Genomic DNA, 23055 nt, shown 5'->3' on the forward strand with positions numbered 1-23055 from the left:
CTCGCAGTTCTGACTGCACTGCATCACGTACTCCAAATTAAAAGTTTCTGTGTGAGATTGAAGGTTATTTTAACTTATTCATGGGGACGTACATTAGTGGAGTTCAGACATGAATTTAATCTGCTGGTCGGTTCACTTCACTCCAAGTTAGTTTGTTTTTAACTTTTGAGTTTTTCAACCTCATCATTGCTTCCTAACGTGTTCATTCATCTTCAGCCCCTCCTGTGTTTATTCCACCTTTTCTTTAACCGTTTCCTGAATTCCTTCTCGTTATTTTTTCCTGATTTAGTTTCAGTTTTGAGCTCAACATTTACTTCTCTTCCTGTCTCCCCAGTCATGTGCGTGCATCCTCCCTTCCATCCTTTCTTTCCTCTTCAGCCCAAATCCTTGAACCGTACCCCCGACGTCCACGCTGTCTGTCTTCCGCTGAGGACAGACGGAGACGTCAGAGAAATCGTGTCTCTGCTTGAAACAGAGAGTGAGTTTGCTTTTCTTCTGGTGTATTTTCTGCTCTAACTGTCCTCCTGTGTGTGTTTTTGCCCCTCCTCTCTGCCCTCGCCCAGGAGTGGAAAAACTAGTGCTTTACTTCAGTGACACAGCGTGGTACGGTAGCAACTTTTTTATCTTCCTCCTCCTCCTCCTCCTCCTCCGTCTCCTCTCCATACTCCTCTCCTGATTCCTCCCTCCCCGTCTCATCCAACCATTACACAAAGAAACTCCGTTGTCCTCTCTGTAATGAAATAGTTTGGGTGTTTTCATCCGTCCATTATCATTTTGTCAAACCTTAAAACTGTATTAGTTGATTTTTGGACACCAGCTGCTAAATGTTCCTCTTCCCTCACCAGTGTTACATAGTTTGACCAGTACTGTCAAACTCTCTGTCAGTTATCCAGCATGTTTGGTAGACAGCAGTCCGGGCGGGGAGAGCTTTTCGCTAGAAAGGCTCATTTAATCGATGAATGGAGTCTAATTATGCTGCTTTTAGATGCTTCGACTGTTCAGTCTGTTCCTGTTTTGAAGGTCTGGGAAAACATTTTAAGAGGAACTACACAGTTTGAACCCAAAAGCAGCGTCTGCAGCTCGAGTGGGTACCAGACTGCAGGCTTGTTCCTTTAGGGTCTGAGGTGACAGGAAGTGGAATAAGTTGCCTTTGCACATTAAAATAATAAGTAACAACCACAATCTTAAAAAACAAAGCATATGGCTTAAGGAAAACTTGGAAGCATCAGCTAATTATCCCAGTTATAATGTTTCTGTGTAATTATTTCCTGATGTATTGTTGGTGATCTGATGTCATCTCTGCATCGAGGACCACAATGCAAATAATATTATTATTATTAGTGTGTGTTTTTGTAGTTATGTGTGATTTATTGGCCTCCTCTTCATAACGAAATATAAACCAAACTGAACTAAAAAGCCACTGGTCATCTCTGCGTGCTGATCGCTTCTGACCAGGCCGTCAAACAGCTGAATTATAAACTAATAAATCGAATTCATACTTTCAGAAGCTGACGTGTTGCAAATGTAATACCACAATATAAAGAGTCAATATGCAAAGTACTGATAAGTCCCCGTCCCCGGCCCCCAGGCCGGCTCTCTAGACTGTTTTACCCATGATTCATTGCTCCCCGGAGGACAGGTCACATCTTCTCCTTCACACTGAAATGAGCCCAGTAAAGCCGAGTCCAGAGGCTCGTAAGGAGGCAGCGCAGAGCTAAAATTATCTTTTCAAATGGCTCTTAAATTTTGTAATAGATGAGGCGCACTTCTCTTCAGCGCGTTCAGTCACTTGAAGCCGTCAAACCACCGGCGACGAGATCACTCAGGACGCCCTTCTTTTCCTCGAACAGCACTGAGGATTGTGGGAGTTTTGATTATTGGTTAATGCTCTGATCTGGTTGAACTCTATGTCTGGCCTCTAGGTTTCAGATGAGAAACACATCACCTCAGTAGTGAACTGAAGGTGAAACATAACTGTGTCCATGAAGGTGCAGACGATGGCCTGTGGTGGTAAGTAGCTGAACTGTTTACATGATTCAACAGAGCAGTAGTTGGGTTTCCACAGCCTCTGCCTCGTGGGTTTCGTGATTATGTCTTTAATCTTCTTGTTACCCTCAGACTTATCTTGATCCCCGGGCCGGGAACCACTGGACTAGATTAATCTCAGCAGACCTACAGAGACCTTCAGACAGCAGGTCTGGACTGTCCTGTGTCCACTGCCATCATGGGCACAGCTGATATCAGAGTGGCTCTTCTTAAATGCCGGGCGTCGCAGCAGATGTAGATACTTTTGATGCAACGATTTCGGCATTTTTATTCATGATACGCTTTATTTAAAAAAAAGCCTGTAGTCGACTCCTTCACGTGCACGATGCTGCGGAGGTTTGTCGCCTCAGAACTAAGCAACATTTCTGTAAATCTTCCTCTGCGACTCTGGTGCAAACACAAGCACGTGTTGTGCGTCACTCTAGAGTCAGCTGTTAGTGACATTAGAAATGTTACAGGGGAAATGTGCATAAAAAGCACTGAGACTCTCTCTGAACATAAAGCAAAGAAGCACACAGCTCACGTTTTGATTCAAACGTTGCTAAATCCTGATCGGCACAGCGGTGGAGGCAGTATTCAGATCCTTCACCTAAGTAAAAGTACTAATCCCACACTGTAAAATACTCTGTTACAAGTAAATCCTTAAAGTATGTGAGTATTTTCAGCAACATGTACTTAAAGTCGTCCCTGTGCAGTAAAACGCTTCCTGTCAGTGTTTTATTATATCTGATGTTTCTGGATTCATATTCCTGCTGCATTCATGTGTGTGTTGCATTTTACTGCTGCAGATGTTTCAGGTTGAGCTCATTTTAGCTGCTTTATATACTGTTGGGCAGTTTAACCTGCAGCAATGCATCATGGTCTATGAGGTCGTCACGTGTTTGCAGCGTCGCCGTCCTGCGAGAACCACGTATCAGAGAAACAGCCTGTTTTCAGCTCTGTGACGATGCGTTTCCCAGCTGATCCGAGGGGGGGTTAAAGAGTTTATTCAGCTTCAGGAGGAGGAGAGTTTCCTCAGCACATGAAGGAAACTCTTCATCCTTCAGTTTCAAGGCTGAGTCCTCACTGCAGCGGCCCGGGTTCGAGTCCGACCCGAGCCCTTTACTGCATGTCATCCGAAAATATCTCTTTTAAAATAACATGACGGGAAATGTTGAGTTCATGCCGGATTCAAAAGAAGAAGCTGACTGAGAAAGTAGATTTTCAGGGCCTTTAAAGGGTTAAACGTCAATATCAAAGTATTAATCGCTCATATATACAACAATATAACTCTGTAGCACGTACTGTTATCCCATTGTTGTGCTAATACTTAGAATAATTGAGTACTAACCCACCAGCTCACTGCCTCCGGCTCAAAACTACAACCTCATGTTTATTCATTATTGTTATAATTTTAATAATTGAGCTAATTGGTGATGCAGTGTGAAGTGATTTTATTCATCTAACGAGCCTCCGGGGAGCCAATGAGAGGACAGCAAAGAGAGGGAGGGTGGGAGGGGGTCGTTTGGGTGGATCAGCACTTTGTACGCCAAAGAAAGTGTGTGTGTGTGTGTGTGTGTGTGTGTGTTACTGTGGGGACGTCCTATAAGTCGTCGTCAGGGAAGCAGAACACAAAAATTGGCAGTCGAGTGGTTCCTTCTGTCCAACACACACACACACACACACACACACATCAAAGGTGAGTCCTCCTTGAGAACACCTGCATGTGGTCGAGGACACTCTCTTCTTTTCTTTCTACATCATCTTCTTCACTCTCTCTTTCCTTCTTCCTCCTCTTTCTCCCTTCCCGTCTTTTTTTCCTGTCCTCTCTCCGCATCACGTCACCCCCTTTCTCCCTTTTCTTCTTCCTCCTTTTCCTGGTATCTTTCCGTGTCCTTTCTCTCTCTGTCCTCCTCTCCCTCTCTTTAATCCACCCGTCCGTCCTGTCATGCATTATTTATGAGGGATGGACTCAGACACACTTTAAGACATTGGAAAGGGTCCCTGCAGGAGACAGACGGGCTGCAGTGCCGCCGCCCACCTCCAGATGTCAGTTTTCACCAGAAAATATTTCCTTCCTGAAAGATGACTTGTGTTCTTGCTTTATGTTCTGCAGAGAACCTCCACATGTTTTCATGTCGCAGACCCAGTGTCGCCTCCTGCTGGATAGTTTCTAACTCTGCGTTCACAATCACATGACTTTAAATTAAAGTAAAAGTCTGGTGATGTTCTGTGTTTTTCTTCTCATCAACAAATCACAGCTGATGGATCTTCTTCCTCCTCTGTTGTCCAGAAACTATTAAAACACATCATCGAGCCGCTCTGTTGTTCCTTCATCACCATGAACACACACACTGTAGTTTATTCTTCCTCAGCCCCACACACACCGTCCTGCTGCCCCAAACACTCACTACAGCACGACATGTGGATTCATCCGCTGCTGGAAATAGTCCCCAACAGATGCTCTGTTTCCTCCTGTTGGTCTGATAAAAACTACAGCGAGCAGCTGTTTGAGGAAACTACTGAGCCTTTTTAAACATCAAACTATATATCTGTGAGGAGTTTTTCAGCAGGAACCAATGGGCTCGCAGCTGAGAGCCGCAGACAGGAAGTCAGACGGTGCTGAGAGACATGTTGTTGGGTTGTTAACAATAAGAAAAATAACATCAGACTTGTCCTTTAATATAAAACCATGTCTCAATTCCACATTACTGTATGTACTAGTGTGAGTAAGTATAGGCAGCGTACTCATTTTGCAGATCTCAATCTGTTTTGTGTTGCATGCTGGGACACCAAGTGGGTCCATTAGCACAAAAATCAAGTGAGCTAAGCCTGAAGACCGGCATTGTTCAGTGTACTTCACTTATACACAGTAACACGTTAAAGGTTTAGAGCTGCAGCGAAGTTATTTTGATCATTCAGTTGATTGTTTAGTCAGTCAGACATCAGTTAATAGTTATAAACGTCGGTCCATCACAAGTTCCTCGAGCCCATGTCGTCTTTGAAGGTCTTTATCTGTTCGACCGTAGCGTCTGATTGGTTCACAGACTTAAGTGGTCGTTTCAAGCTGATTTGTTCAGGTTGGTTTATGATGTAGCTCAGGCGGGAGATTGGGTCGGCCACTAATCAAAGGGTTAGTGGTTCGATCCCGACCCCCGTCGCCTCCTGTCCACATGTTTAAGTGTTTGTTGGACGAAAGTATCAATCAAATGCATGTAATGTAACGTCAAGTCATGACGACATGGCAGCTCCAACTATAAACTGATGTTTTTCTTTGCGTTCTTGTTTCTGTGGCACCAACGGTAACAACAGGCGGTTTGTAATTGGTTAAACCTGCAGAGTTCACGGAGAGCACTGTAATTCTGCAGATTACAGTTTGTCTCTCCAGGTTGAAAGAAATTCAGCCACATTGTCTTTATATAAAGGTGGTGAGTTGAATCCAGCTGACTTAAGACAAAAGAAAATTGTGTCTTTATAGGGAGTCAGTTTGTTTTGTCTTTAGGAAGTATAATCGGTTTTTGACTGGCAGCTGTGCTTTTGTGTTTGGTGTTACATGACTGTGAGCACAACAATCACAGCAGCAGCCAGTCAGAGTGTGTGATTATGTTACAGAAGCTGCCGGGATCAATTACGACAGATCTCGCTATTCGCTGTTACAGTTCGCTCAGGTCGAAGACTGGCCGTGTTTTCGTCTCCCTGATTACAATCCAAACCTGTCATTTAGCTGCCTGAAGAAGCTGTTCGCATATTTAGTTTTCCCAGTTTGTTTTTCTGTGAATGTCGTCAGCTGACACTCCAGTTGGAGAGCTTGTGCAGAGAGTAGTGTTTGTTTCTGCCTGCAGGAGGAAACTAACTAGTGGCTACATTTGAGACACGCGGCAGGCTACATTTATTTTGTGAATGCTGAATAGGATAAACAAGATTCATAATCTTGTTTACTTTTTCTTTAATCAAATAGTTCCTGATTTCAATTTACGTAACATTTCAAATGACGTCCAGCCCTTGTGCTGATCATTCTCTGGTTCCAACGGCTCACATTCGAGGATTTTGTGCTTTTCTCTGTTGTCCATCATTGTGAAGTGAATATATTTGGGTTTTGGACTGTTGGTCGGACAAAATGAGACTTTTGAAGACGACCCCTTGAGCTCTGGGACTTTGTGAAGTGCATTGTTCGCTTTTTTTCTGCCATTTTATTGGCCAAAGAATGAATAGATTGCTTGATGATGATTGTTTCCTGGCAGACTGATTTAGTTTTGCTTATCCCTGCATACAGAGCAGATCAGGTGTCAACAGGTGTTGGTAGACCTCCTCGAGAGGTTATTGTGGAATAAAGAGAAGTCTAGAGGTCTCAAAGATTAAACAATAATTGACAGAATAATCAATAGTCTTTATCGCCATAACACCAAGTTTGGAGTTTGGCCTCCAAACCACTTTATTAAAATTGAGGTATTCTGTGAAAAATCTCAGCATGTTCATTTATTCAGGATTCCCCGTCTATGAGAGGAATAAATAAATCAGAAAGATGTGAGTGAAGACTGTAAAATAAGTGAATTTCTGCAGGGACTACGGTGCACAACCTCTCAGCAGCAGCACAGAGCGAGACGGATAAAAAACCAGAATGGTAACAGCAGATAACTTATTACTTCACGGAAGTTGGCCAGGATCAATAAGCTGAGATTGTAGCACATGATGGATTTCACTGCGCGGGTTTTTACTTTCCTCTGATTCTCGGTGTAAATCGGATTATCAGTGTGTAGATGAGAGCAGGCTGCAGGATTAAAGTGTGGAAAGCAACGAGAAGCTTAACGCTTCTGTATCAGGCGCGCTCCGTTACATACTGCTCAATGATCTGCTGTTGTTCTGCTGTCTTTGTGAGGACCGTTTACGTTTTTAGATCCAAGAGAGCGAGGACGTTTCTGATAGGTGAGGATATTTTCGGAACGAGCAGACAGATGGGGGAAGTCAGGACATTTTTCAGAAGCAAGGACATTTTTAGAAAGTGAAAACAAGTTTGGAGAGTGGGGAGTTAAATTGGTGACTAACGTTTGCAAAAGTCACATGTAAACGGATGGAACTGATGAATTCTGTAAAACACTCACGACTGTTTGTATCTACGTGATTAACAGAGCTGATTGTTGTGACACTGGAAACAGAAATTAGCTGTAATAAACATTAATAGATAAATGAAACATGTTCACAGAAGAAGAGAGAAAAACTGAAATAATCTTGTTGTCAGGTCGAAGCCTTTTCATGAAGTGAGTTTATTTTCAGCTCCACTGTTTCAGCACTTTCATCAGAGTGTTGCCTCAGTGGCTCTCTCGCTAGAAAATCAACAAAATTGGACTTTCTTTTTATATATATATATATATATATATGAAAGCATAATGTGCAGTGGTTTTCTGATTCAGAGAACACACACACACACACATAAACAACTGATGCAGCAGGACACACCTACATCAAAGCAAACAACACACACCGATCGATAGCGGCCACACACACACACACACAGATCAAAGTGTTGTTTGTGTTAATGTCTAAAATGACCAGTCATATGAAAGAATAACTCCAATAACTTTCTCTTATTTTCTCTCAATTTCAAAAGCCTTTTTTCTTCTCACCGCCAACAAGTGATGAATTATTTAACAAAGGAGACTTCTCTGTTTCTTTCTGTCGTTATTGTATTTAAACAGGCTGCAAACAATGCAGCAAAATGATCTATTGATAAGTTCAGAGATGCATGTTAATAAAATCAGACCATCTTTTTCTTTGTGTGTTGTTCGTGTGTTCGTACATCAGAGTCTAGTATCTGTAACATATGAAGCCCAGCTGCAGTTTGTGACCCTTCCTCCTTTGTTTTCAGTCACAGATACTTCACCCCTCCAGCCGGGACGAGCAGGCTCCACTGACGGACCGACGCCCAGCACCGCCAACCCGAGCTCTGCCTCCAGCTGACCCCTGCTCCACCCAGCCCGACATCCCCGCTGAGAGCGTCCCGGACCGTCCTGATACCAACGCCACCCACCCCGCGACTGATGGAGGAAGAGATTATGGGAAGAGAGCGAGGAAAGAGGAGGAGGAGGAGGAGAAAGGAAAGACGAAGGAGAGGAAAGGAACCTACAACAGATCCCTGCAGCTCCCCCAGCCCTCGAAGCTCCGCCTCTTCCTGTCTCAGACCGCCGGCTCTGCCTCAGCTGCCGCTGCACCGCCGAGGACGAAGGCGGCCACGCAGCTGTGTCATGATCCAGAGAGCCACGGCACTTCTAGGCTGAAGGTCAAAATGGCTGCCTTCACGTCCTGCTCCACCCGCCTCCCCAAGCCTAAGAGCCACTGAGCTGTCGGCCTCTTAAACCACCTTCCTAACACGCAGCGATGTGAGCCGCTGAGCCCCCCCGGTCGTGTTTTCTCTCTTTCAGTACTGAAACTGCACTTCCTGTGTTCTGATTATAAAAGTCTGTGTACGATGCGATCAAGCGGCTAGCGGGATCGCCAGTTCATCTAACTGTAAATGAGGTTGGAATATATATACAATTATTTATTTTTTAGTAATAATATTTTGAGCACTGTGACTGATAATAAAGGTTTAAAAACCTGGTAACGCTTTATTTTACAGGTCCTGTAGTCTCGTAATAATTTCCTCTAAAGAAGTGGAACTGTACGTTCATAGGACTGTCCCCGGAGAGAGTCCTGGGGATGGTGGAGGTGTCATGTAGGAAAAATAATTTAGCATAATCGATCACCTTCATGCCATTAGTCTTGTGTGTACTCGTCACGCTGCGGATCGCTTGGATTCAACACGGTTTTATTCGATCTTGTGGATGAACTCAGTGGTACAGTGGACTGTTTAACGTTTTAACACCGCGACCGTACTGCGGGTGTCCTCCAGCTCCTAAAAACTCAGCTTCAGGGTTCTCCATGCTTCATAAATGTCTTCTGTCGCATCTTCTTCAAACTTCCAGCTGACTGAACGCACCACGTTTTTACTGGAGGAGGCAAAATATCTAATATGATATTCAATCGAGAGCAGGAATTAGTCATTTGTTGTTTTTTTTTCCTCCATGACCCCTCCCTGGCTCCAAACAATTACATTGGTACACTTGCAGGTAATTCATTCTAGTTAACTAACGCAGTGCACAGCAGGGCAGCTGATAAACATAAAGAATAAAATTTAAATAAATTAATTAGTTTAAATGGAGCAGACCTCTACGAACTAAACCAAAATAACTCAAATTTTTGTGCGAAATTTTTACAAAATGTATCAGAAATAAGAAATTTCCTTCGAGATTATTAGGAAATCATGGGAGCAGCAAAAAAAAAGCGTTACCAAAAAAATTATGCTATTATGATACATTAAAGCTCGGGTAGGAAACGTTGGAGAAACTAGAAGCAGCTGGATTTTGAAAGTATCCAACCAGGCAACAAATATGACAAAAATGCGTCTGGAATCCGTGACCTCCCCAGCGTTAAGGTATTTCTATGTTGCCATTAGAAAAGGAGCTTGTTGGTTCCTCAGCAGATCTGAATGTTCCCTGAAGCGTCGTGCTTCGGCTCGCTCGCTGTGTGTTAGGAAGCAGGTTTACTGTTCGTGCGCCTGGCTGACTGACCTCCTTTTCTGACTTCACGCTGGGAAAAGCCGACCGTGTGGTCGAACCCAGCTGCTCTTCCACGCTTCAGCCTGCCCTTCGCTGAAATCTCCTCTAGCAGGGACACCGAGTCTTCCTCGCTGGGGAGACTTGTATCCCACCACGACCCCCAACCCAAACACTGGGTCCTTCCATGCGTCCGTCCGTCTGTCTTTAAGACTCTGACTGGCTCGAACCTGCTGCTCTGCAACACAACACGTCTCCAAGGTCAGAAAACCCAACTTTATTCTGAGAAAATAAGCTCTTCATCCTCTCACTGTTCACGTCATGTGTTTGGCTTGATATGTTCTTCCTCTTTTGCTCGGAGTCGTGTTCTCGTGAATCCAGAAAACGAGTTAAATCCACTCAACTTAACTTCTGATTCTGATTAAAAAGACGCAGGATTTTTCGGCCTTGCCGAGTCAGTTCTTCACACAGGGACGGGCTGCAGTCGACTTGTGTAACAACGTGAGGGCCAAGTGCTAAACGCTTCTGCATCGCTGCTGTGAAAACCGTGAAAACCTTCCTCCTCCGGTCTTGGTGTTTATCGACCGTCCTTCTTAAAATTCTTTCAAAGCCTCTGAGAGAACTTTTTAAGTTTTAAGATGTTTTTGATTTCTGAAAAGTAAGCATGTTGGAGGTACGAGGTTTTTAACGGACAGCGATGATTTGAAAGGTCTCAGTATGCTTCAACAAAGCGCTTGTCTGCAGTGGTGGAACGTGACAACGTACATTTACTCCAGTACTGTACCTAAAAACTATGTTGAGGAACTCGTACTTCTCGTATTTCTGTTGTGTGTGCAGTTGAGAGGGGGATGATGTCCGTTGTGCTGCACTACATCTGTTTGATATGGTTACTGCTTACTAACCAAAACGTGATCAGTTTATAAAATATGAAGCTGTGTTTATATCTAAAGCAGTTCAAATTAGCTCCACGTCGGCCGACCGCGACATAAAAGTACCTTATATTCCATTATTAGTGATGCATTAACGTGCTTACATATTGATACATCAATAATAATGATGGAGCATTTGTTGCTAATACTTCTGCACTTTTATTTAAACAACATTTTGACTTTTTCTTGCAGTGGAGTGTTTCTGTATGTGTGGCATTTGACTGGTCTGAATACGTCCAGCTCTGCTCGTCAGACAGTCTGACGGAGTCTGAAACCACCTTTCAGGCCGCGGAGTCGTGCGGGGGCTGCGCGCCGCAGCTTCTGGAACTTTTCCGACACCAACAATTACGCCCGCTTTACGCAGTGATCGGTCAGCTGTCAGCGCTTTGAAGGAAGTTGTGATTCTGTGCGTGCGCTCCGTTAGCCCCGTTTGAACAGTTCGTCATGTGGAGACCACAAAGACACACAAAAGAGTTGTTGTGCAGAGATCAGGGAAGCAGCGGGCAGCGGCCCGGAGGGGGCCGCCACAGCAGGCTCTCAGAAACACTCTGACTTCAGACGTGAGCGGACAACACGTTTGAAGCATACAGAGGCCTTAAACTAACCGGAGCGAAGGCTGGAGTCTTTATAGAAAGTCAGTGAGTGCATGCAGAAGCAGCCTTCGACAGCGGAGGAGCGGTTTGTTAAAGTGTCTTTTTGCTTGAACAAAGACTTTTCACTTTCTTCTGTCAGCCACTTTTTTTAAGAGCTTGACATTAATGCTTTTCTGAATATCACATTTTAGACAGTCAGGTGACATTTGCAGGATCCAGAGGCTCCTTCCTCACATTAACATTTTGTCAAGATCATACTGCAAGTCAGAGAAAATACCTGGTGAAATGGTAAAATGAGCCCACTGACATTTACTCTGTACTGACGCATCAAACGCTCCGACAAGTAAAATATTATCTCATTTACATCGGTGATAATCTGTCAGGAGGAAGCGCCTCTGCAGTGCTGCTCGTCCGACACTGCTTGCTTGGATATTAGAAACGGTACATGCAATAAAATATGCAACATCGTATGTTCGACCCCCAAAACGGACACTTTGTCCCGCCCGCGTGCCCTTGAGCCAGAGGCGGTGTTGAAGATAATATGCAAAAGCAAACTTAGTTTTACATTTCAAGCGGTCGAAGCTGGTTTGTGGTTCCACAGACGGTCCCAGAAACGAGTCCTGCTCCTGGGAATCCGTCCGTCAATAGAAACAAAGAGGAAACGCACAGAGGTCACTGCAGCCGCGGGGAAACAACAACAACAACATCTGGGGTGAAGAACAGCTGCAGCAGCGAGGGCTTTAAGACATTTTAGCCTTTTATTGATTTCATTTGATCAAAAAAGCCAAAATGAAAGCATTAAACTGAATATCTTCGAGTTGGTCGGACAAAAACAAACACAGAACCAGAGATTCTTAGCTACCTGAGACACTCCAAAGTCTTCTAATCTTGGCGACTCGACAGTCTGAGGTCAAAGGTCACAGTGCGGCTTTTGAGTTATTGAACAGATGGTTCGACAGTGAGTCAGCGTTTTATCATCGTCATCGTCTTTTTTCTTCTGTCTTCCTTCTCTGTTACTTTGTCTCTCCGTCTGTCCATCTTCTGGTTTGTCTCTCGGCCTGTCTTTCTCTTCCCGTCTCGCTTTTCTAACCAGCTCATCTCATCATCATGTCATTTTTCCCACAGACATGACAGGTCGTGACCCTGTCTTCTCTCTGTCCACCTTCTTTCTGCCTCTCTCTCTGTCTCTGTCTCTGTCCATCTATCAGTTTGTGTGAACCGGCTGCAGCAGGGAGGGATAACGAGGCCGACAGGGAGAGGAGGCTGTCGGCTCTAATTGGTCTTTTTATTTTTTCTACGACCAGCTTTGCTCTCCTTTACTCCTCCTCTCCTAACGCTCATCTCTCCTCTTTCTCACCTCCTTTTTTTTCTATTCCTTCCCTTCTGCATTTCCGATGTTATCTCCTTCTTTTCGTAATGCCTGAATACTACTGTTACACACACACACACACACACACACACACCTGAGAGCAACAGCAGGTACCACTCAGGTGTTGTAGATAAACCCAGTTGCCATGGCGATACAGCCAGGCAGCCACGGCAACAGCGTTGTGGGGATTTAGAGTGAGGTACTTGTTTCTTTCTCTCCTTTTCTGTCCTACATTCTCCTTTCGGGCCCTTTTTTCCTTCCCTACCTCCTCATTTCCTATCTCCTTGTCTCTCTCTCTCTCACTTTTCACTTTATTTCCTTCCCTTCCTCTCCACCTCATCTCCTCCTTCATCTCTTTCCTTCTTTTTTCCTTTCTTACCTCCTTGTTTTCTTTATTGTCCTTTTCCTCCAAACCTCATTTCCTCCCCTTTCTCCTTGTTTCCTTTCCTATCCTCACTTTCTTATTTTCCTTCCGTACCTCCTTTTCACGTCTCCTCCTTTTCTTCCCTTCCGTACAGCCTAATTTCCTTACCTCATCCTCTCCACCTCCTTCCTATCTCCATCTTGTTCTGTTGGCTCCTTCTTTCCTTCCCTTCAAGGCCTGCCACAGTGAAACATGTAAACTGTATATCTGCCATGAAAGCAGCTGCTCTGTGTCCGTCCTGTTAATCGCCGCTGTATGTTATCAGCAGCCTCCAACAGAGAGGCACAGGGAGGGTTTTTGGGGTAAAACAAGAGCAGATTAACAGTTTCTTATTTGAAGCTTAAACTGGATTTACCTGGTGAATATTCCCCCCCCCACAACAAACTCTGAAGACCCGCCGCTGGCTGATAGCTAGCTTAAACCTGAAGGTCACTTCATCTTAAAGAGGGATTCATTTATGGAGAGAAATAACAGTTAATCTGCCTCCCAGCAGCCTGCCGTCCAATTAAAATCCTCCTCTGACGAAACAGCTGGAAGCAGCTGCTCGCATCCGAACAGCGGCGGGGAAGTGATGCGAGGGGAAAGGTGTCGGTTTGAAACCCAGGACAGAACGAGTTGCCCTTAAGCAAAGACATGTGATTGCTTTTCTGTATATGGATACATTTTTTAACTTTTAGTTAAACTTTTAGTGTTATTTCATAGTTTGTCCACCAGAGAGCACTGACAGGCTTATATTTGCACTTTATGAAACACATTGAGATTTAGTCCTCGTGTAAAATGCTGGTTTATGTCATGCTTTTATATTTAAGAAATGCAGATTATCGACCGGTGAATGATTGTACTGGACAGGCTCTATTATGTAGCAGCCACTTTAGCTAATAACCAGCGTTTGTTTGGACTCACATTATATTCTAAAAAAAATAACTAATGCGGCTGGAAAACGACAGGATTGATGGATTTCTTGGAGAAAGAAAAAGTCCATTTTCCCGTTTTGGCTTCTGGGTTGATGATGCTGCTGTTGGCTGCATGACATGAAAACTGTCTGCTAAAGGAAATTACAGAACATTCTGCACTCAGATCTCCCAAACCAGCTGTAACAGTTTTAATAACACCCACATGGTGCCACATCTCTTGGTTCTGACATGTTTCTTCAGTGCAGAGAGATTTCGCACTCATATAACATTCATCGCTTATAATCCCTCCTGAAATGAATCACAATACGAGGAATTTTCTTTTATGATATCTTAACTTTATGCTGTGTCACGGTGCTCTTAAAGTGGAGCCATTCTTCTTCTTCTTCTTCTTCTTCAGATCTGTTCTCTCTGCACTCTGAGCTGCGTTAATTCATGCAAGTGACACAAAACCCAGCGGGGAGCGTTCACAGCCGAGCTTCAGCTGCCTCGCTTCAAATTCATCACCAAAATCACTGCGTCACCAGGCGGCGAACACACACACACACACACTGTGTTTGTAGCTGTATTGATGTTCTGTACGTCACAAAATGTAAATTTGTAATTTAAAGCTGAATTGAAATGGAAAGCGAAAAGAATAGAAGCAAGAGGTAAAAGAGGAATATCCAATTTAAGATGAAGGAGGAAAATAAATGATAGTAGGCTGTTGCTCGGCTGCAAACAAGGTTAAAGATTTTCATTTCAAAATATCTGTCATTTCACATAAAGACGTCTCATACAGGCAAAAAATAATAAATGGAGAACATTATTGGTTCTGAGTCGTCTCAAGGCTTCACTTCAGCCTTCATGTGTCTGTTAGTATTTCTAAATCGTAAAAAGGTTGGAAATGATAGAAAACAGCTGGTTAAAGGCAGAATGCTTCACAGTGTCGACAGCTCTGACGAGATGAGTCTTTGTCTGCCAGGGTTCAGGGTTCGAGTCCCACCAGGATCAGAAAAATCTCCACAAAACCATGAAAACTGAACAAGGCAACACGTAGAAATCCAGACCTGGACCCGGTTCTTCGTCGCTTGATTTGATTAATGATTATTCGATATAAGCTTGGATTTGTCTCTTCTGTTGTCGTAGCAAGAAGTCCCTGAGCTGGATCATGACCAAGACTTTTCGAGTTAATCCCCAAACTTAAACTCATCCCGACGAGCTGTCGGTTCTTCTGCGGCCGAGGGATCGTCAGTAATTTCCTTCAGGATGAACAAAGTTCAGTTTTATCTTTAAAAGCCGCTGATATGATGTTGTTCTTCAAAACGCATTTTGTTGTTGTTGTTGTTGTTTCATTTTCTACTGGAACACAAACTGGTACGCACCCACAAATGTCCCAAACATCACTGAACTGACAGGAACGTCATCAGAAACTTTGAGTTCATTTACTCTTTGTTGACTTCGTTGTTGTTGGAGCTTCGAGTTATTTAAGAAGCTCCTCCTGCAGACATGTGGAGGTTCTCTGCTGTCTGATACTCTGATGTGTATGTTTTTTTTGTAATTTAAGTGACCTTTTTCTGTTGTCAGACTAAAGCCACACAACAGTTTCAAGTTAGGTGTTCAGTTTGAAAGTGGTAATTTTGTCCATTACTGACACTGCTGTGTGTGTTTTTCTTTTTAATCCAATCAGGTTTCTCCAAGTTTGGAAGTCATAAAGGTCAGTGAACACTGAAATGGCCCTTAAAAAGTTTCAGTTGGGCTCAGAAAAAGATCAAATATTGTAAATTCTCATTCATTACGGCCAAATGTCAAACAATATCTGGGTCATGGCCGGCACAAACAAAGGCTGGGTCGAAACATTGACGTATTTGACATGTTAAATTCATCATAATATACATTTCCACAGGACACAAATACAGTTTTCTTTCACTAATTAATCCCAAATCACGTACACTTTGCTGTCTTCAATTAAAACGCAACACCTCCTGGAGATATTTCACATTAAAATCCTTCTAGGCGTGGAGAGATCATCTCTTTAAGCTGGTGAAAGGCTTTTAATGTGAAACATCTGTGCAGGAAGTGTTGAGTCTCACTTGACAGTAGCTTAACAACAATCAAAAAGACAGTAAAGTAGAGCTGACCTGGGAAAATGGGAGCAGATTTTGGCAATTTTGATTCTCTGTTTTCAACCCCAGTGTGGCCTGCTCGAACAAATAAAGCCTTACTGCTTGAGTTTCAGGCTTTTAATGTGAAATAACTGTGCAGGAAGTCTTGAGTTGAGATTAATTTGGTGAACACTTCAGAAACTCTGTACTCTGTTGGTGTTCTGATAATTAATTAGTGCTGTGGAAATGTACATTATACTAAGACAATAATTGAACATGCAAGAAGTGTTGAGTTTGAATTAACCGATCCGAAAACAAGGAGATGTTTTACTAAAATTTGATCATAAATATATATAAAACAGGAAAAGGTTTAAATAAAGGTCTGGTTCTTTCTGTTTGAGGTAAATAAAGACTGTTTGATAGTTTGGTATTTAGGATAGGTGGTATTTACAATTTGTATGGCTGTTTTGCAGGTGAAAGGTTGGCGATTCCACCATAAGCCGCTTTGTTGTCGATAATATTTCAATCACTGTATTTACGTGTATTTAAATAGACATTTAATATCGTTCCCATGTTGTATCTCCACAACTCAACCTTGAATAATCAGAATAATGTACTCACTCTTTATACCTATACAGTATCTGCAATACTCAATCCTTCTACAGTATATCCACTCTGCCGTGTCCTGTACTGTACACTCTGTGTTGTCTGGGGAAAGACTTTTATTTTGAAAACTTGAAGGACAGGTATTTTAAGTTGACAAACATCCTGCCATTCCTGTTTCACCTGCTGGTTTTGCTGAATTTAATTTGTGTGCAATAACTCTGGAGAAGTCAGTATTTTACCTCGCCGCCGCACTAACTCTTATTTATGTGATAAACTGTACAAAGTCTTACCTACTGTAATAATAATAATATTAATTATTATTATTATTATTATTATTATTAACACTGAATTGTGAGCTTGTAAAGCGTCTCAGTCTGAAAATGCACTTTAAATGAAACCAGACGATGTGGGGCTTCATTCAGCTCGGCTCTTAAAGACGAAGAGTTTTATTAGTGTTTCTTTTGTGTGTCATGAAATTGGACAGATTTTCTTGGCTCATACATCTGTCGCTCTGCATTAATGCTGCATTCATGTCATATGGGGAAAACGCATACTACATAACAATGTTCAGCTTAGTTTTAGGAAGTTAAATACTCCAGGAAAAATAGCTCAGGTGAAGCTTCCTGAAATGGAGATTGTTTTCAAATAAAACCAACAAAATGCAGATTTTACATCATCTGATTTATTTTGTGATCGCAGCTTTGAAAACGCAGGACAAAACATCTACTCAGGGCCAGATGTGAACGCACAAAGATAGAAATATGCATACGCAACCTTTTCATCAGGTTTATAAAGGAGCTCTACCTGCTCCACCAGTCTGCACACCTGGCAACTCTCCTGTTTGTGTCGCATCAGTGAGGTTCTCCAACAATGCCAGTGCAGGCTGTGGCTGCATAGCACCTGTATCGTGAAGTCATCACACGCACCTGTAAACCACCGTTAGCAAGTGCTGTCTTAGCCACCATCGTTAAACGTCAGAACAGTTAGCAAGCATATATAGTCAGATGAAAAGATCATAAACAGGGAAATGAAATGTAAATAACAGAAGGATGAAACTGATCACACGTTAAGTCAGATTTTACATTTTGCTGTGTAGTTTTTCTGTTTTCAAATGGCTTTCGCTCAGCTGTCATGGAGGTGTATCTGTTGACATGTGAGCTCAGTGTTTTCTTGAGTTTCTTCAAACTAGCAAGTTTTTAAAGTTTGACGCTTCACTTTTAAGCCGACTCTGACGAGAAGTCCTCAAAGTGCTGTGAATGAAATCACAGCAGCGCTGCAGTGACTTCATCATGTGGCACAGTTGAAAGGTCTGGAAGAAGACAGTAAGAGGACCTTCAGGTTGAGGTTGTTTTATCAAATTAGATGGACGTTTTAGTGCGTCGTTCTTACATCTGGCCCCTGGTGGTTTCATTTAACACAAACACAAGAATCCACACAGAAAACTACAATCATGGCGTCCTGACGGTGTGAAGTCACCTTGAAAATGTTCCCATATGATGTAAACGCAGCGTTATTGGCCAGGACACCTGTTAGCTTGGCTCTTATTGGTTAAGATTTTGAACCCTGATGTCATCGGTTAATACAGATGTTTAAAAAAACCTACAGTGACTCGCTGCACCAGCTGATATCTGCTGTCGCTCATATAACTGTATAAAAGCCTGTGTAACTGATCGATGTAAGAATATCATATCTGTTCAATATTTCCTGATTACCTGTGACATCACATCCTGTTTCAGGAAGTTTTGTTGGACTCAAGCCGAGTGCGACTGAGCCTCGAAGATGTGTGTAGCCCTGTTATGATTGGCCAATACAGCCCTCTGTTGCTTATTGGTTAATATTTATTGCCCTCTTCTGTGATTGGCTGAGATGTCTCTGATGCTGCTGAGAAGCTGAATGCTGAAATAAAAATAATCTCCACCGAAACTGAATTTGTTGAGTCCGTCTCTGTCGGTTTCTTTCTTTTTTTGCATTTATGTCTGGATTTAATTTGTCAGTCAGGTGGTCGAAATGTCTCACGGGATTTATTTTGGCCTTATACAAAACTTTGCTTCAAGCGTGGCCACGTAGGCGAACACCTAAATCCTTCTCCCAGCTATGATTAATATTCACTGAGGTTTTATCATTCATAAGAAAACTGGTCATATGTGTATGTTTCTTATCAAGTGTTTGAATAAGAATATACAGAAAATTGAGCTTTGCCTCTTTTATAACATGGAGTTCAAATTCCTCATTTGTAGGTAGCGAGAAAAGTGCGTTAGAAGAATATGAAACTCTTCCTGTGATTGCTGAAATATGTTTAATGTACTGTATCACCTACTGTAGATGCACATTATGAAGGTTTTTAATGTGAAACATCTGTGCAGGGCGTATTGAGTTTGATTTGCGAGAGCTTAACGGCAATTAAAAAACTGAGTGGAATGAATGAATGAATAGAAACAGTATTAGTGTTAAAGTGTGGTATATGTGTTGCACTGATGATGAATTAGTGCTGCGGAAATGTGCATTATTCTGAATTTATCCAGACAAAACCGAGGACGTCTCAGTGTTGTTTCTGTGAATTTGGGGGTTTCAACATCCTAAGAAGTAGTTTATATTGTGCAGTAACACAGTTTGTTAGACTGATTCTAATATTTTGTATATTTAAAATTCAAACATTAAAATTAATCCTTTGTTTTTTATATATATATATATATGTATCGCCCAGAATTCAGCTTTGAAACTGCATTTCGACAATCTTGTAGAGAAATGAAACTTACAGGAAATAGATGTTGACGGTGAGGTGACAGCTCTGCCTTTTGGTTACGTATTATTTCTGACACCGTTTTCACAAACAACACATATGTTCTCCAATCTCATTTTCAAAACTCACAAAGAACCATCGTTATGGTTCCCCGAAGTCTGTACATGCTGACTTTGAGCAGATTTTCAGTTTCATTCTGTACTTTTTCAATCCTAGAAATATTTTTTTTCATATTACGTTTAAAATGTTTCATTTTACAAAAATAAACATCACCTTCATTAATTTGCATAATGTATTTTACACCAGCCTGACCTTTTAAGCAGATCACACACAGACAAACTCATAACACAAATACAACAACGAGCCGAAAAGAAGAAAAACTCAGACAGGAAACAGATTTTAAAATCATTTCGTTCGCTGTCAAGAAGTCAAATGTTTCACAGCAGACTGTCTGTCTGTGTTCGACAGGAAGTGAAACAAACAGCAGTTTGTTGATTTATTCTTCTGTGGTTGTTGAGCTTCAATAAAGCTTTGAAACAAGAGTGAACTACACACACACACACACACACACACACACACACACACACACACACACACACAATGACTAACTGCATTTCTTTACTGTTTAGACTTTGAATGAACCTGCAACAGAGGAGCTGCACTCAATTACAGTCAGCTCCCTCCTGACAGAGCAGCCCCATACTCTCATACTACAGCTGTGTGTGTGTGTGTGTGTGTGTGTGTGTGTGAGCAGGTAAGTGTAGTAAAGTTTCTCTGACATCCCTCCTGATTAATTCTCTTCCTGTCTGAATTCTCCAGACGGGAGTTTTTCATCCGGCTGCTTCCTGCTGCTGAAGATTAAAAAACAAAAAAACAGACAAATCCTGAGGGTCACACACACACACACACACACTCACACACTCAACAGGAAGCTCTCCTCATCTTGCATCTCCTCCACCAAGGACAAATCTTCCTACAAGACAGGGCAGCTTTTAGCAACAAGTTCTCCAAATTAAACGACAAAATCCGTAGTTTGTATCTGACCTCCAGAGCGACATGTGACGCCCCTTTCAGCAGGAAGACACCATTAGTCTGTGTCTTACAAAACTGTTACAAATCAGTTTTATGATGTAACAACGCTCTGGTTAAGGTTTGGTTAGATTTAGGCACAAAAATGACTTAAGGAGAAACAACATGGTTTGGTTTTATCGTCCAACGTTGACTGTTGGTAGGCAGCAGGAAGTGAACGGCGGTCCCTGACAGCGTCACGTTAAGCTTGGGACAAACCCGAAGACGAGCAGAAACCTACCGAGACAAACCAACGTAAAGATTGTTTCCACCAACTTGCACAGATTTTTTTAGTCTTTGTCAGTCAGGAAGAAGCATAAACCTGACGACTGAGCAAATACACCAGACACCGATCCAGCGAGAACGGCAGTTGTTGCGTGTACTTGTACCAAAACAAACATGGACGCCAACCAGCAGCTTGCACTGTTTATATGCTGAAAAAGCCAAAAAAGGAGGAAAAAAAGCGGTGAGTTCAGTGAGATCCTGGATGGGGCCGTGCAGGACTGTAGAGCCCACGGAGGGAACGGGAGCCGAGTGAACTTTGTAAAACGAAAGCTAACTTCAGGTAAAGCTGTTTTTTTACAGGTATGTCTCCCTCTGGTCACATTTACTACAGCTGCTCGAGGTCTTTGAAGGTAAACAGATGTTGTTTTGGAGTTCTTGAAACGAATGATGCTGTCGTTCTTCTCTAGAGTCTCGTTTTTAGGCGTTAGGCTTCCAGAGCATTAACTGAAACTTCTGGCTGTCACTTATTTTGTGACCCACATGGTTCATTTTCAAGCTGTAACTGGCTTTTATTACACATTTACACACACACACACATATACTTCACAAAATCATACCCATCAGTCAACTAATGACATCCATTAAGACAAGTTGTTGGAGAGCAACTTTCTGATTGTAATTCAACAACTCTACAGTTTCGTTGATTTTGTTCAGTGTTTCTTCAGTTTCAAAGTCATCAGACTCACAATTAAACAGAAAAATGGTCTTTGATCAAAACACACCCCTCCTCTCAAACCTTTCATTTATTTGTGTTGTAATTTTTGAAGTTCTACATATTACAAAACACATGCTTGTTGTCGGCTGCTTTCTCTCCTTTGTTTGAAGTTTTTTGAAGTCTGATAAATATGAGTCTTCTTCAGCCCAAACCTGTGTCACATTCAAACCTGGTCCACATTTTCGCGACAGTTTACGGCGAAGTGTTTATATTAGAATAAGGGTTTCTGTGAAGAGATGGGAGAGTTACTAATTGTCTGTAATTGGCAGCCAGACAGGGGATTCTGACCTTTTCTATCAGCCTTAGTTTAGGTTGTGAACGACCTTAGAATCAGGGTTTATGTATAGTATTTCCTCTTTTGTTTTGAAATGCTCTTTTCCCCTCATGTGTCTGGTAGTTTTACTTCCTGTCTTTGTTTGCTTTTCCGCCATTTTTGATTATCTGCCCCGCCCTGATTAGTTTCACCTGTGTCTCGTTATCTCCCCTCACCTGAGTGTATTTAGTCTGTGTGCTTCCTTTGTTCTTCGCCAGATCCTCTTTGTCCTCTTTGTCAAGCGTTGCAGCCCTTTCCCTGTGATTCCTAGTGTTTTCTTCGATTTATTCTTGGTGTCAGACTCTCTGCGTGATTTGTTGAATGTTGGTATTCCTTTTTGTCCATTTTGGATTTGTTTTCCTTTTGGACTGCTTTTCTGGTTTGTCCTGCGTCCATCTGACAATCCTGTAAGCTTTTTGTGCTATCTTTCATTAAGTCATTGAACTGCTCCTGCTCTGCCTTCGGTGTCTGCAGTTGGGTCCAATCCCTCGTTTTCCCTGAGTTTCCTGCTTGGAACGTGATAGGACAGCTGTAATGCTCTCCTTTCTGCTCGAACAAAAAAAGCCATAGATCAGCTGCAAGACAAAATTCAGCTGCTCATCTGCTGACCAGGTCCTTGTTTTAAAATCCTGCACTGGATAACTGTTAGTTTTAGAATTGGTTTTAAGATTATTTTATTGGTTTACAAATCATTAAATGGTCTTGCTCCTGACTACTTGTCTGATATGGTTTTAAGATATGTACCCACTAGATCCCTCAGGTCCTCTGGTAGTTGTCTCTTGGTTGTTCCTATGGTCCGGTCTAAGACCCACGGCAAGGACGTTTTTAGCCACTTTGGCCCCAGCCTGTGGAACAGCCTGCCAGAGGACCTGAGGGGAGCAGAGAGAGTGGATATCTTTAAAAGAAAACTTAAAACACATCTTTTTTTAGTCTGGCTTTTATCTAGTGTGGGGATATTTCATTTTGGACTATTGTTATTTCTTATTTTACTATTAGTTTTATTACTTATTTTATTCATTTAAATTTAAAATTTAAAGTTATGCTCTTTTTATGTTCAGCACTTGAAGTTGCATTTGATGTATGACTTGTGCTATATAAATAAAGTTTGAATGTTTGATTGATAGTAGAAAGTGAGCCTCAAAAACAGCCGAGTATCCATCAACAACAGCATCAAACCAGAGCAGAGTTTAGACATCCGGGTTAAAGGAAAATTGCATCCACTCTGTCATGCTAACTTTGCTCTCTCCACCTCCGTTGTAGAGCTTCATGGCAAGAAGCAAGAACTTCCTTAATAGTGGTACAAAGTAACTAAGTACATTACTCAAGTTTAAAGTACTGCACTTAAGTACAATTTTGAAGTACTTGTACTTTGCTTGAGTATTTCCACTCTCTACTTCTACTCCA

General features: G+C 42.2%; 1 protein-coding gene across 8 annotated transcripts in view; it reads left to right on the top strand.

Moving 5' to 3' along the window:
- The window catches only part of ccser2b (coiled-coil serine-rich protein 2b), a 63641-nt gene extending 45183 nt beyond the window's left edge, over positions 1 to 18458 (top strand). For 2 of the 8 annotated variants that reach the window (XM_044179815.1, XM_044179817.1), the window contains one exon: positions 7889 to 18458. In XM_044179815.1, coding sequence (XP_044035750.1) covers positions 7889 to 8359 — 471 coding nt within the window. In that variant the 3' untranslated portion in view covers positions 8360 to 18458. Of the gene's footprint in view, positions 1 to 334; positions 479 to 563; positions 604 to 7888 lie in introns of those variants that run through there. The other 6 variants (XR_006376044.1, XM_044179818.1, XM_044179822.1 and 3 more) reach the window with 6 other exon arrangements.
- The last annotated feature ends 4597 nt before the right edge of the window (positions 18459 to 23055 follow it).

This window comes from Siniperca chuatsi, linkage group LG20 (assembly GCF_020085105.1).
Source record: "Siniperca chuatsi isolate FFG_IHB_CAS linkage group LG20, ASM2008510v1, whole genome shotgun sequence".
NCBI lineage: Eukaryota > Metazoa > Chordata > Actinopteri > Centrarchiformes > Sinipercidae > Siniperca > Siniperca chuatsi.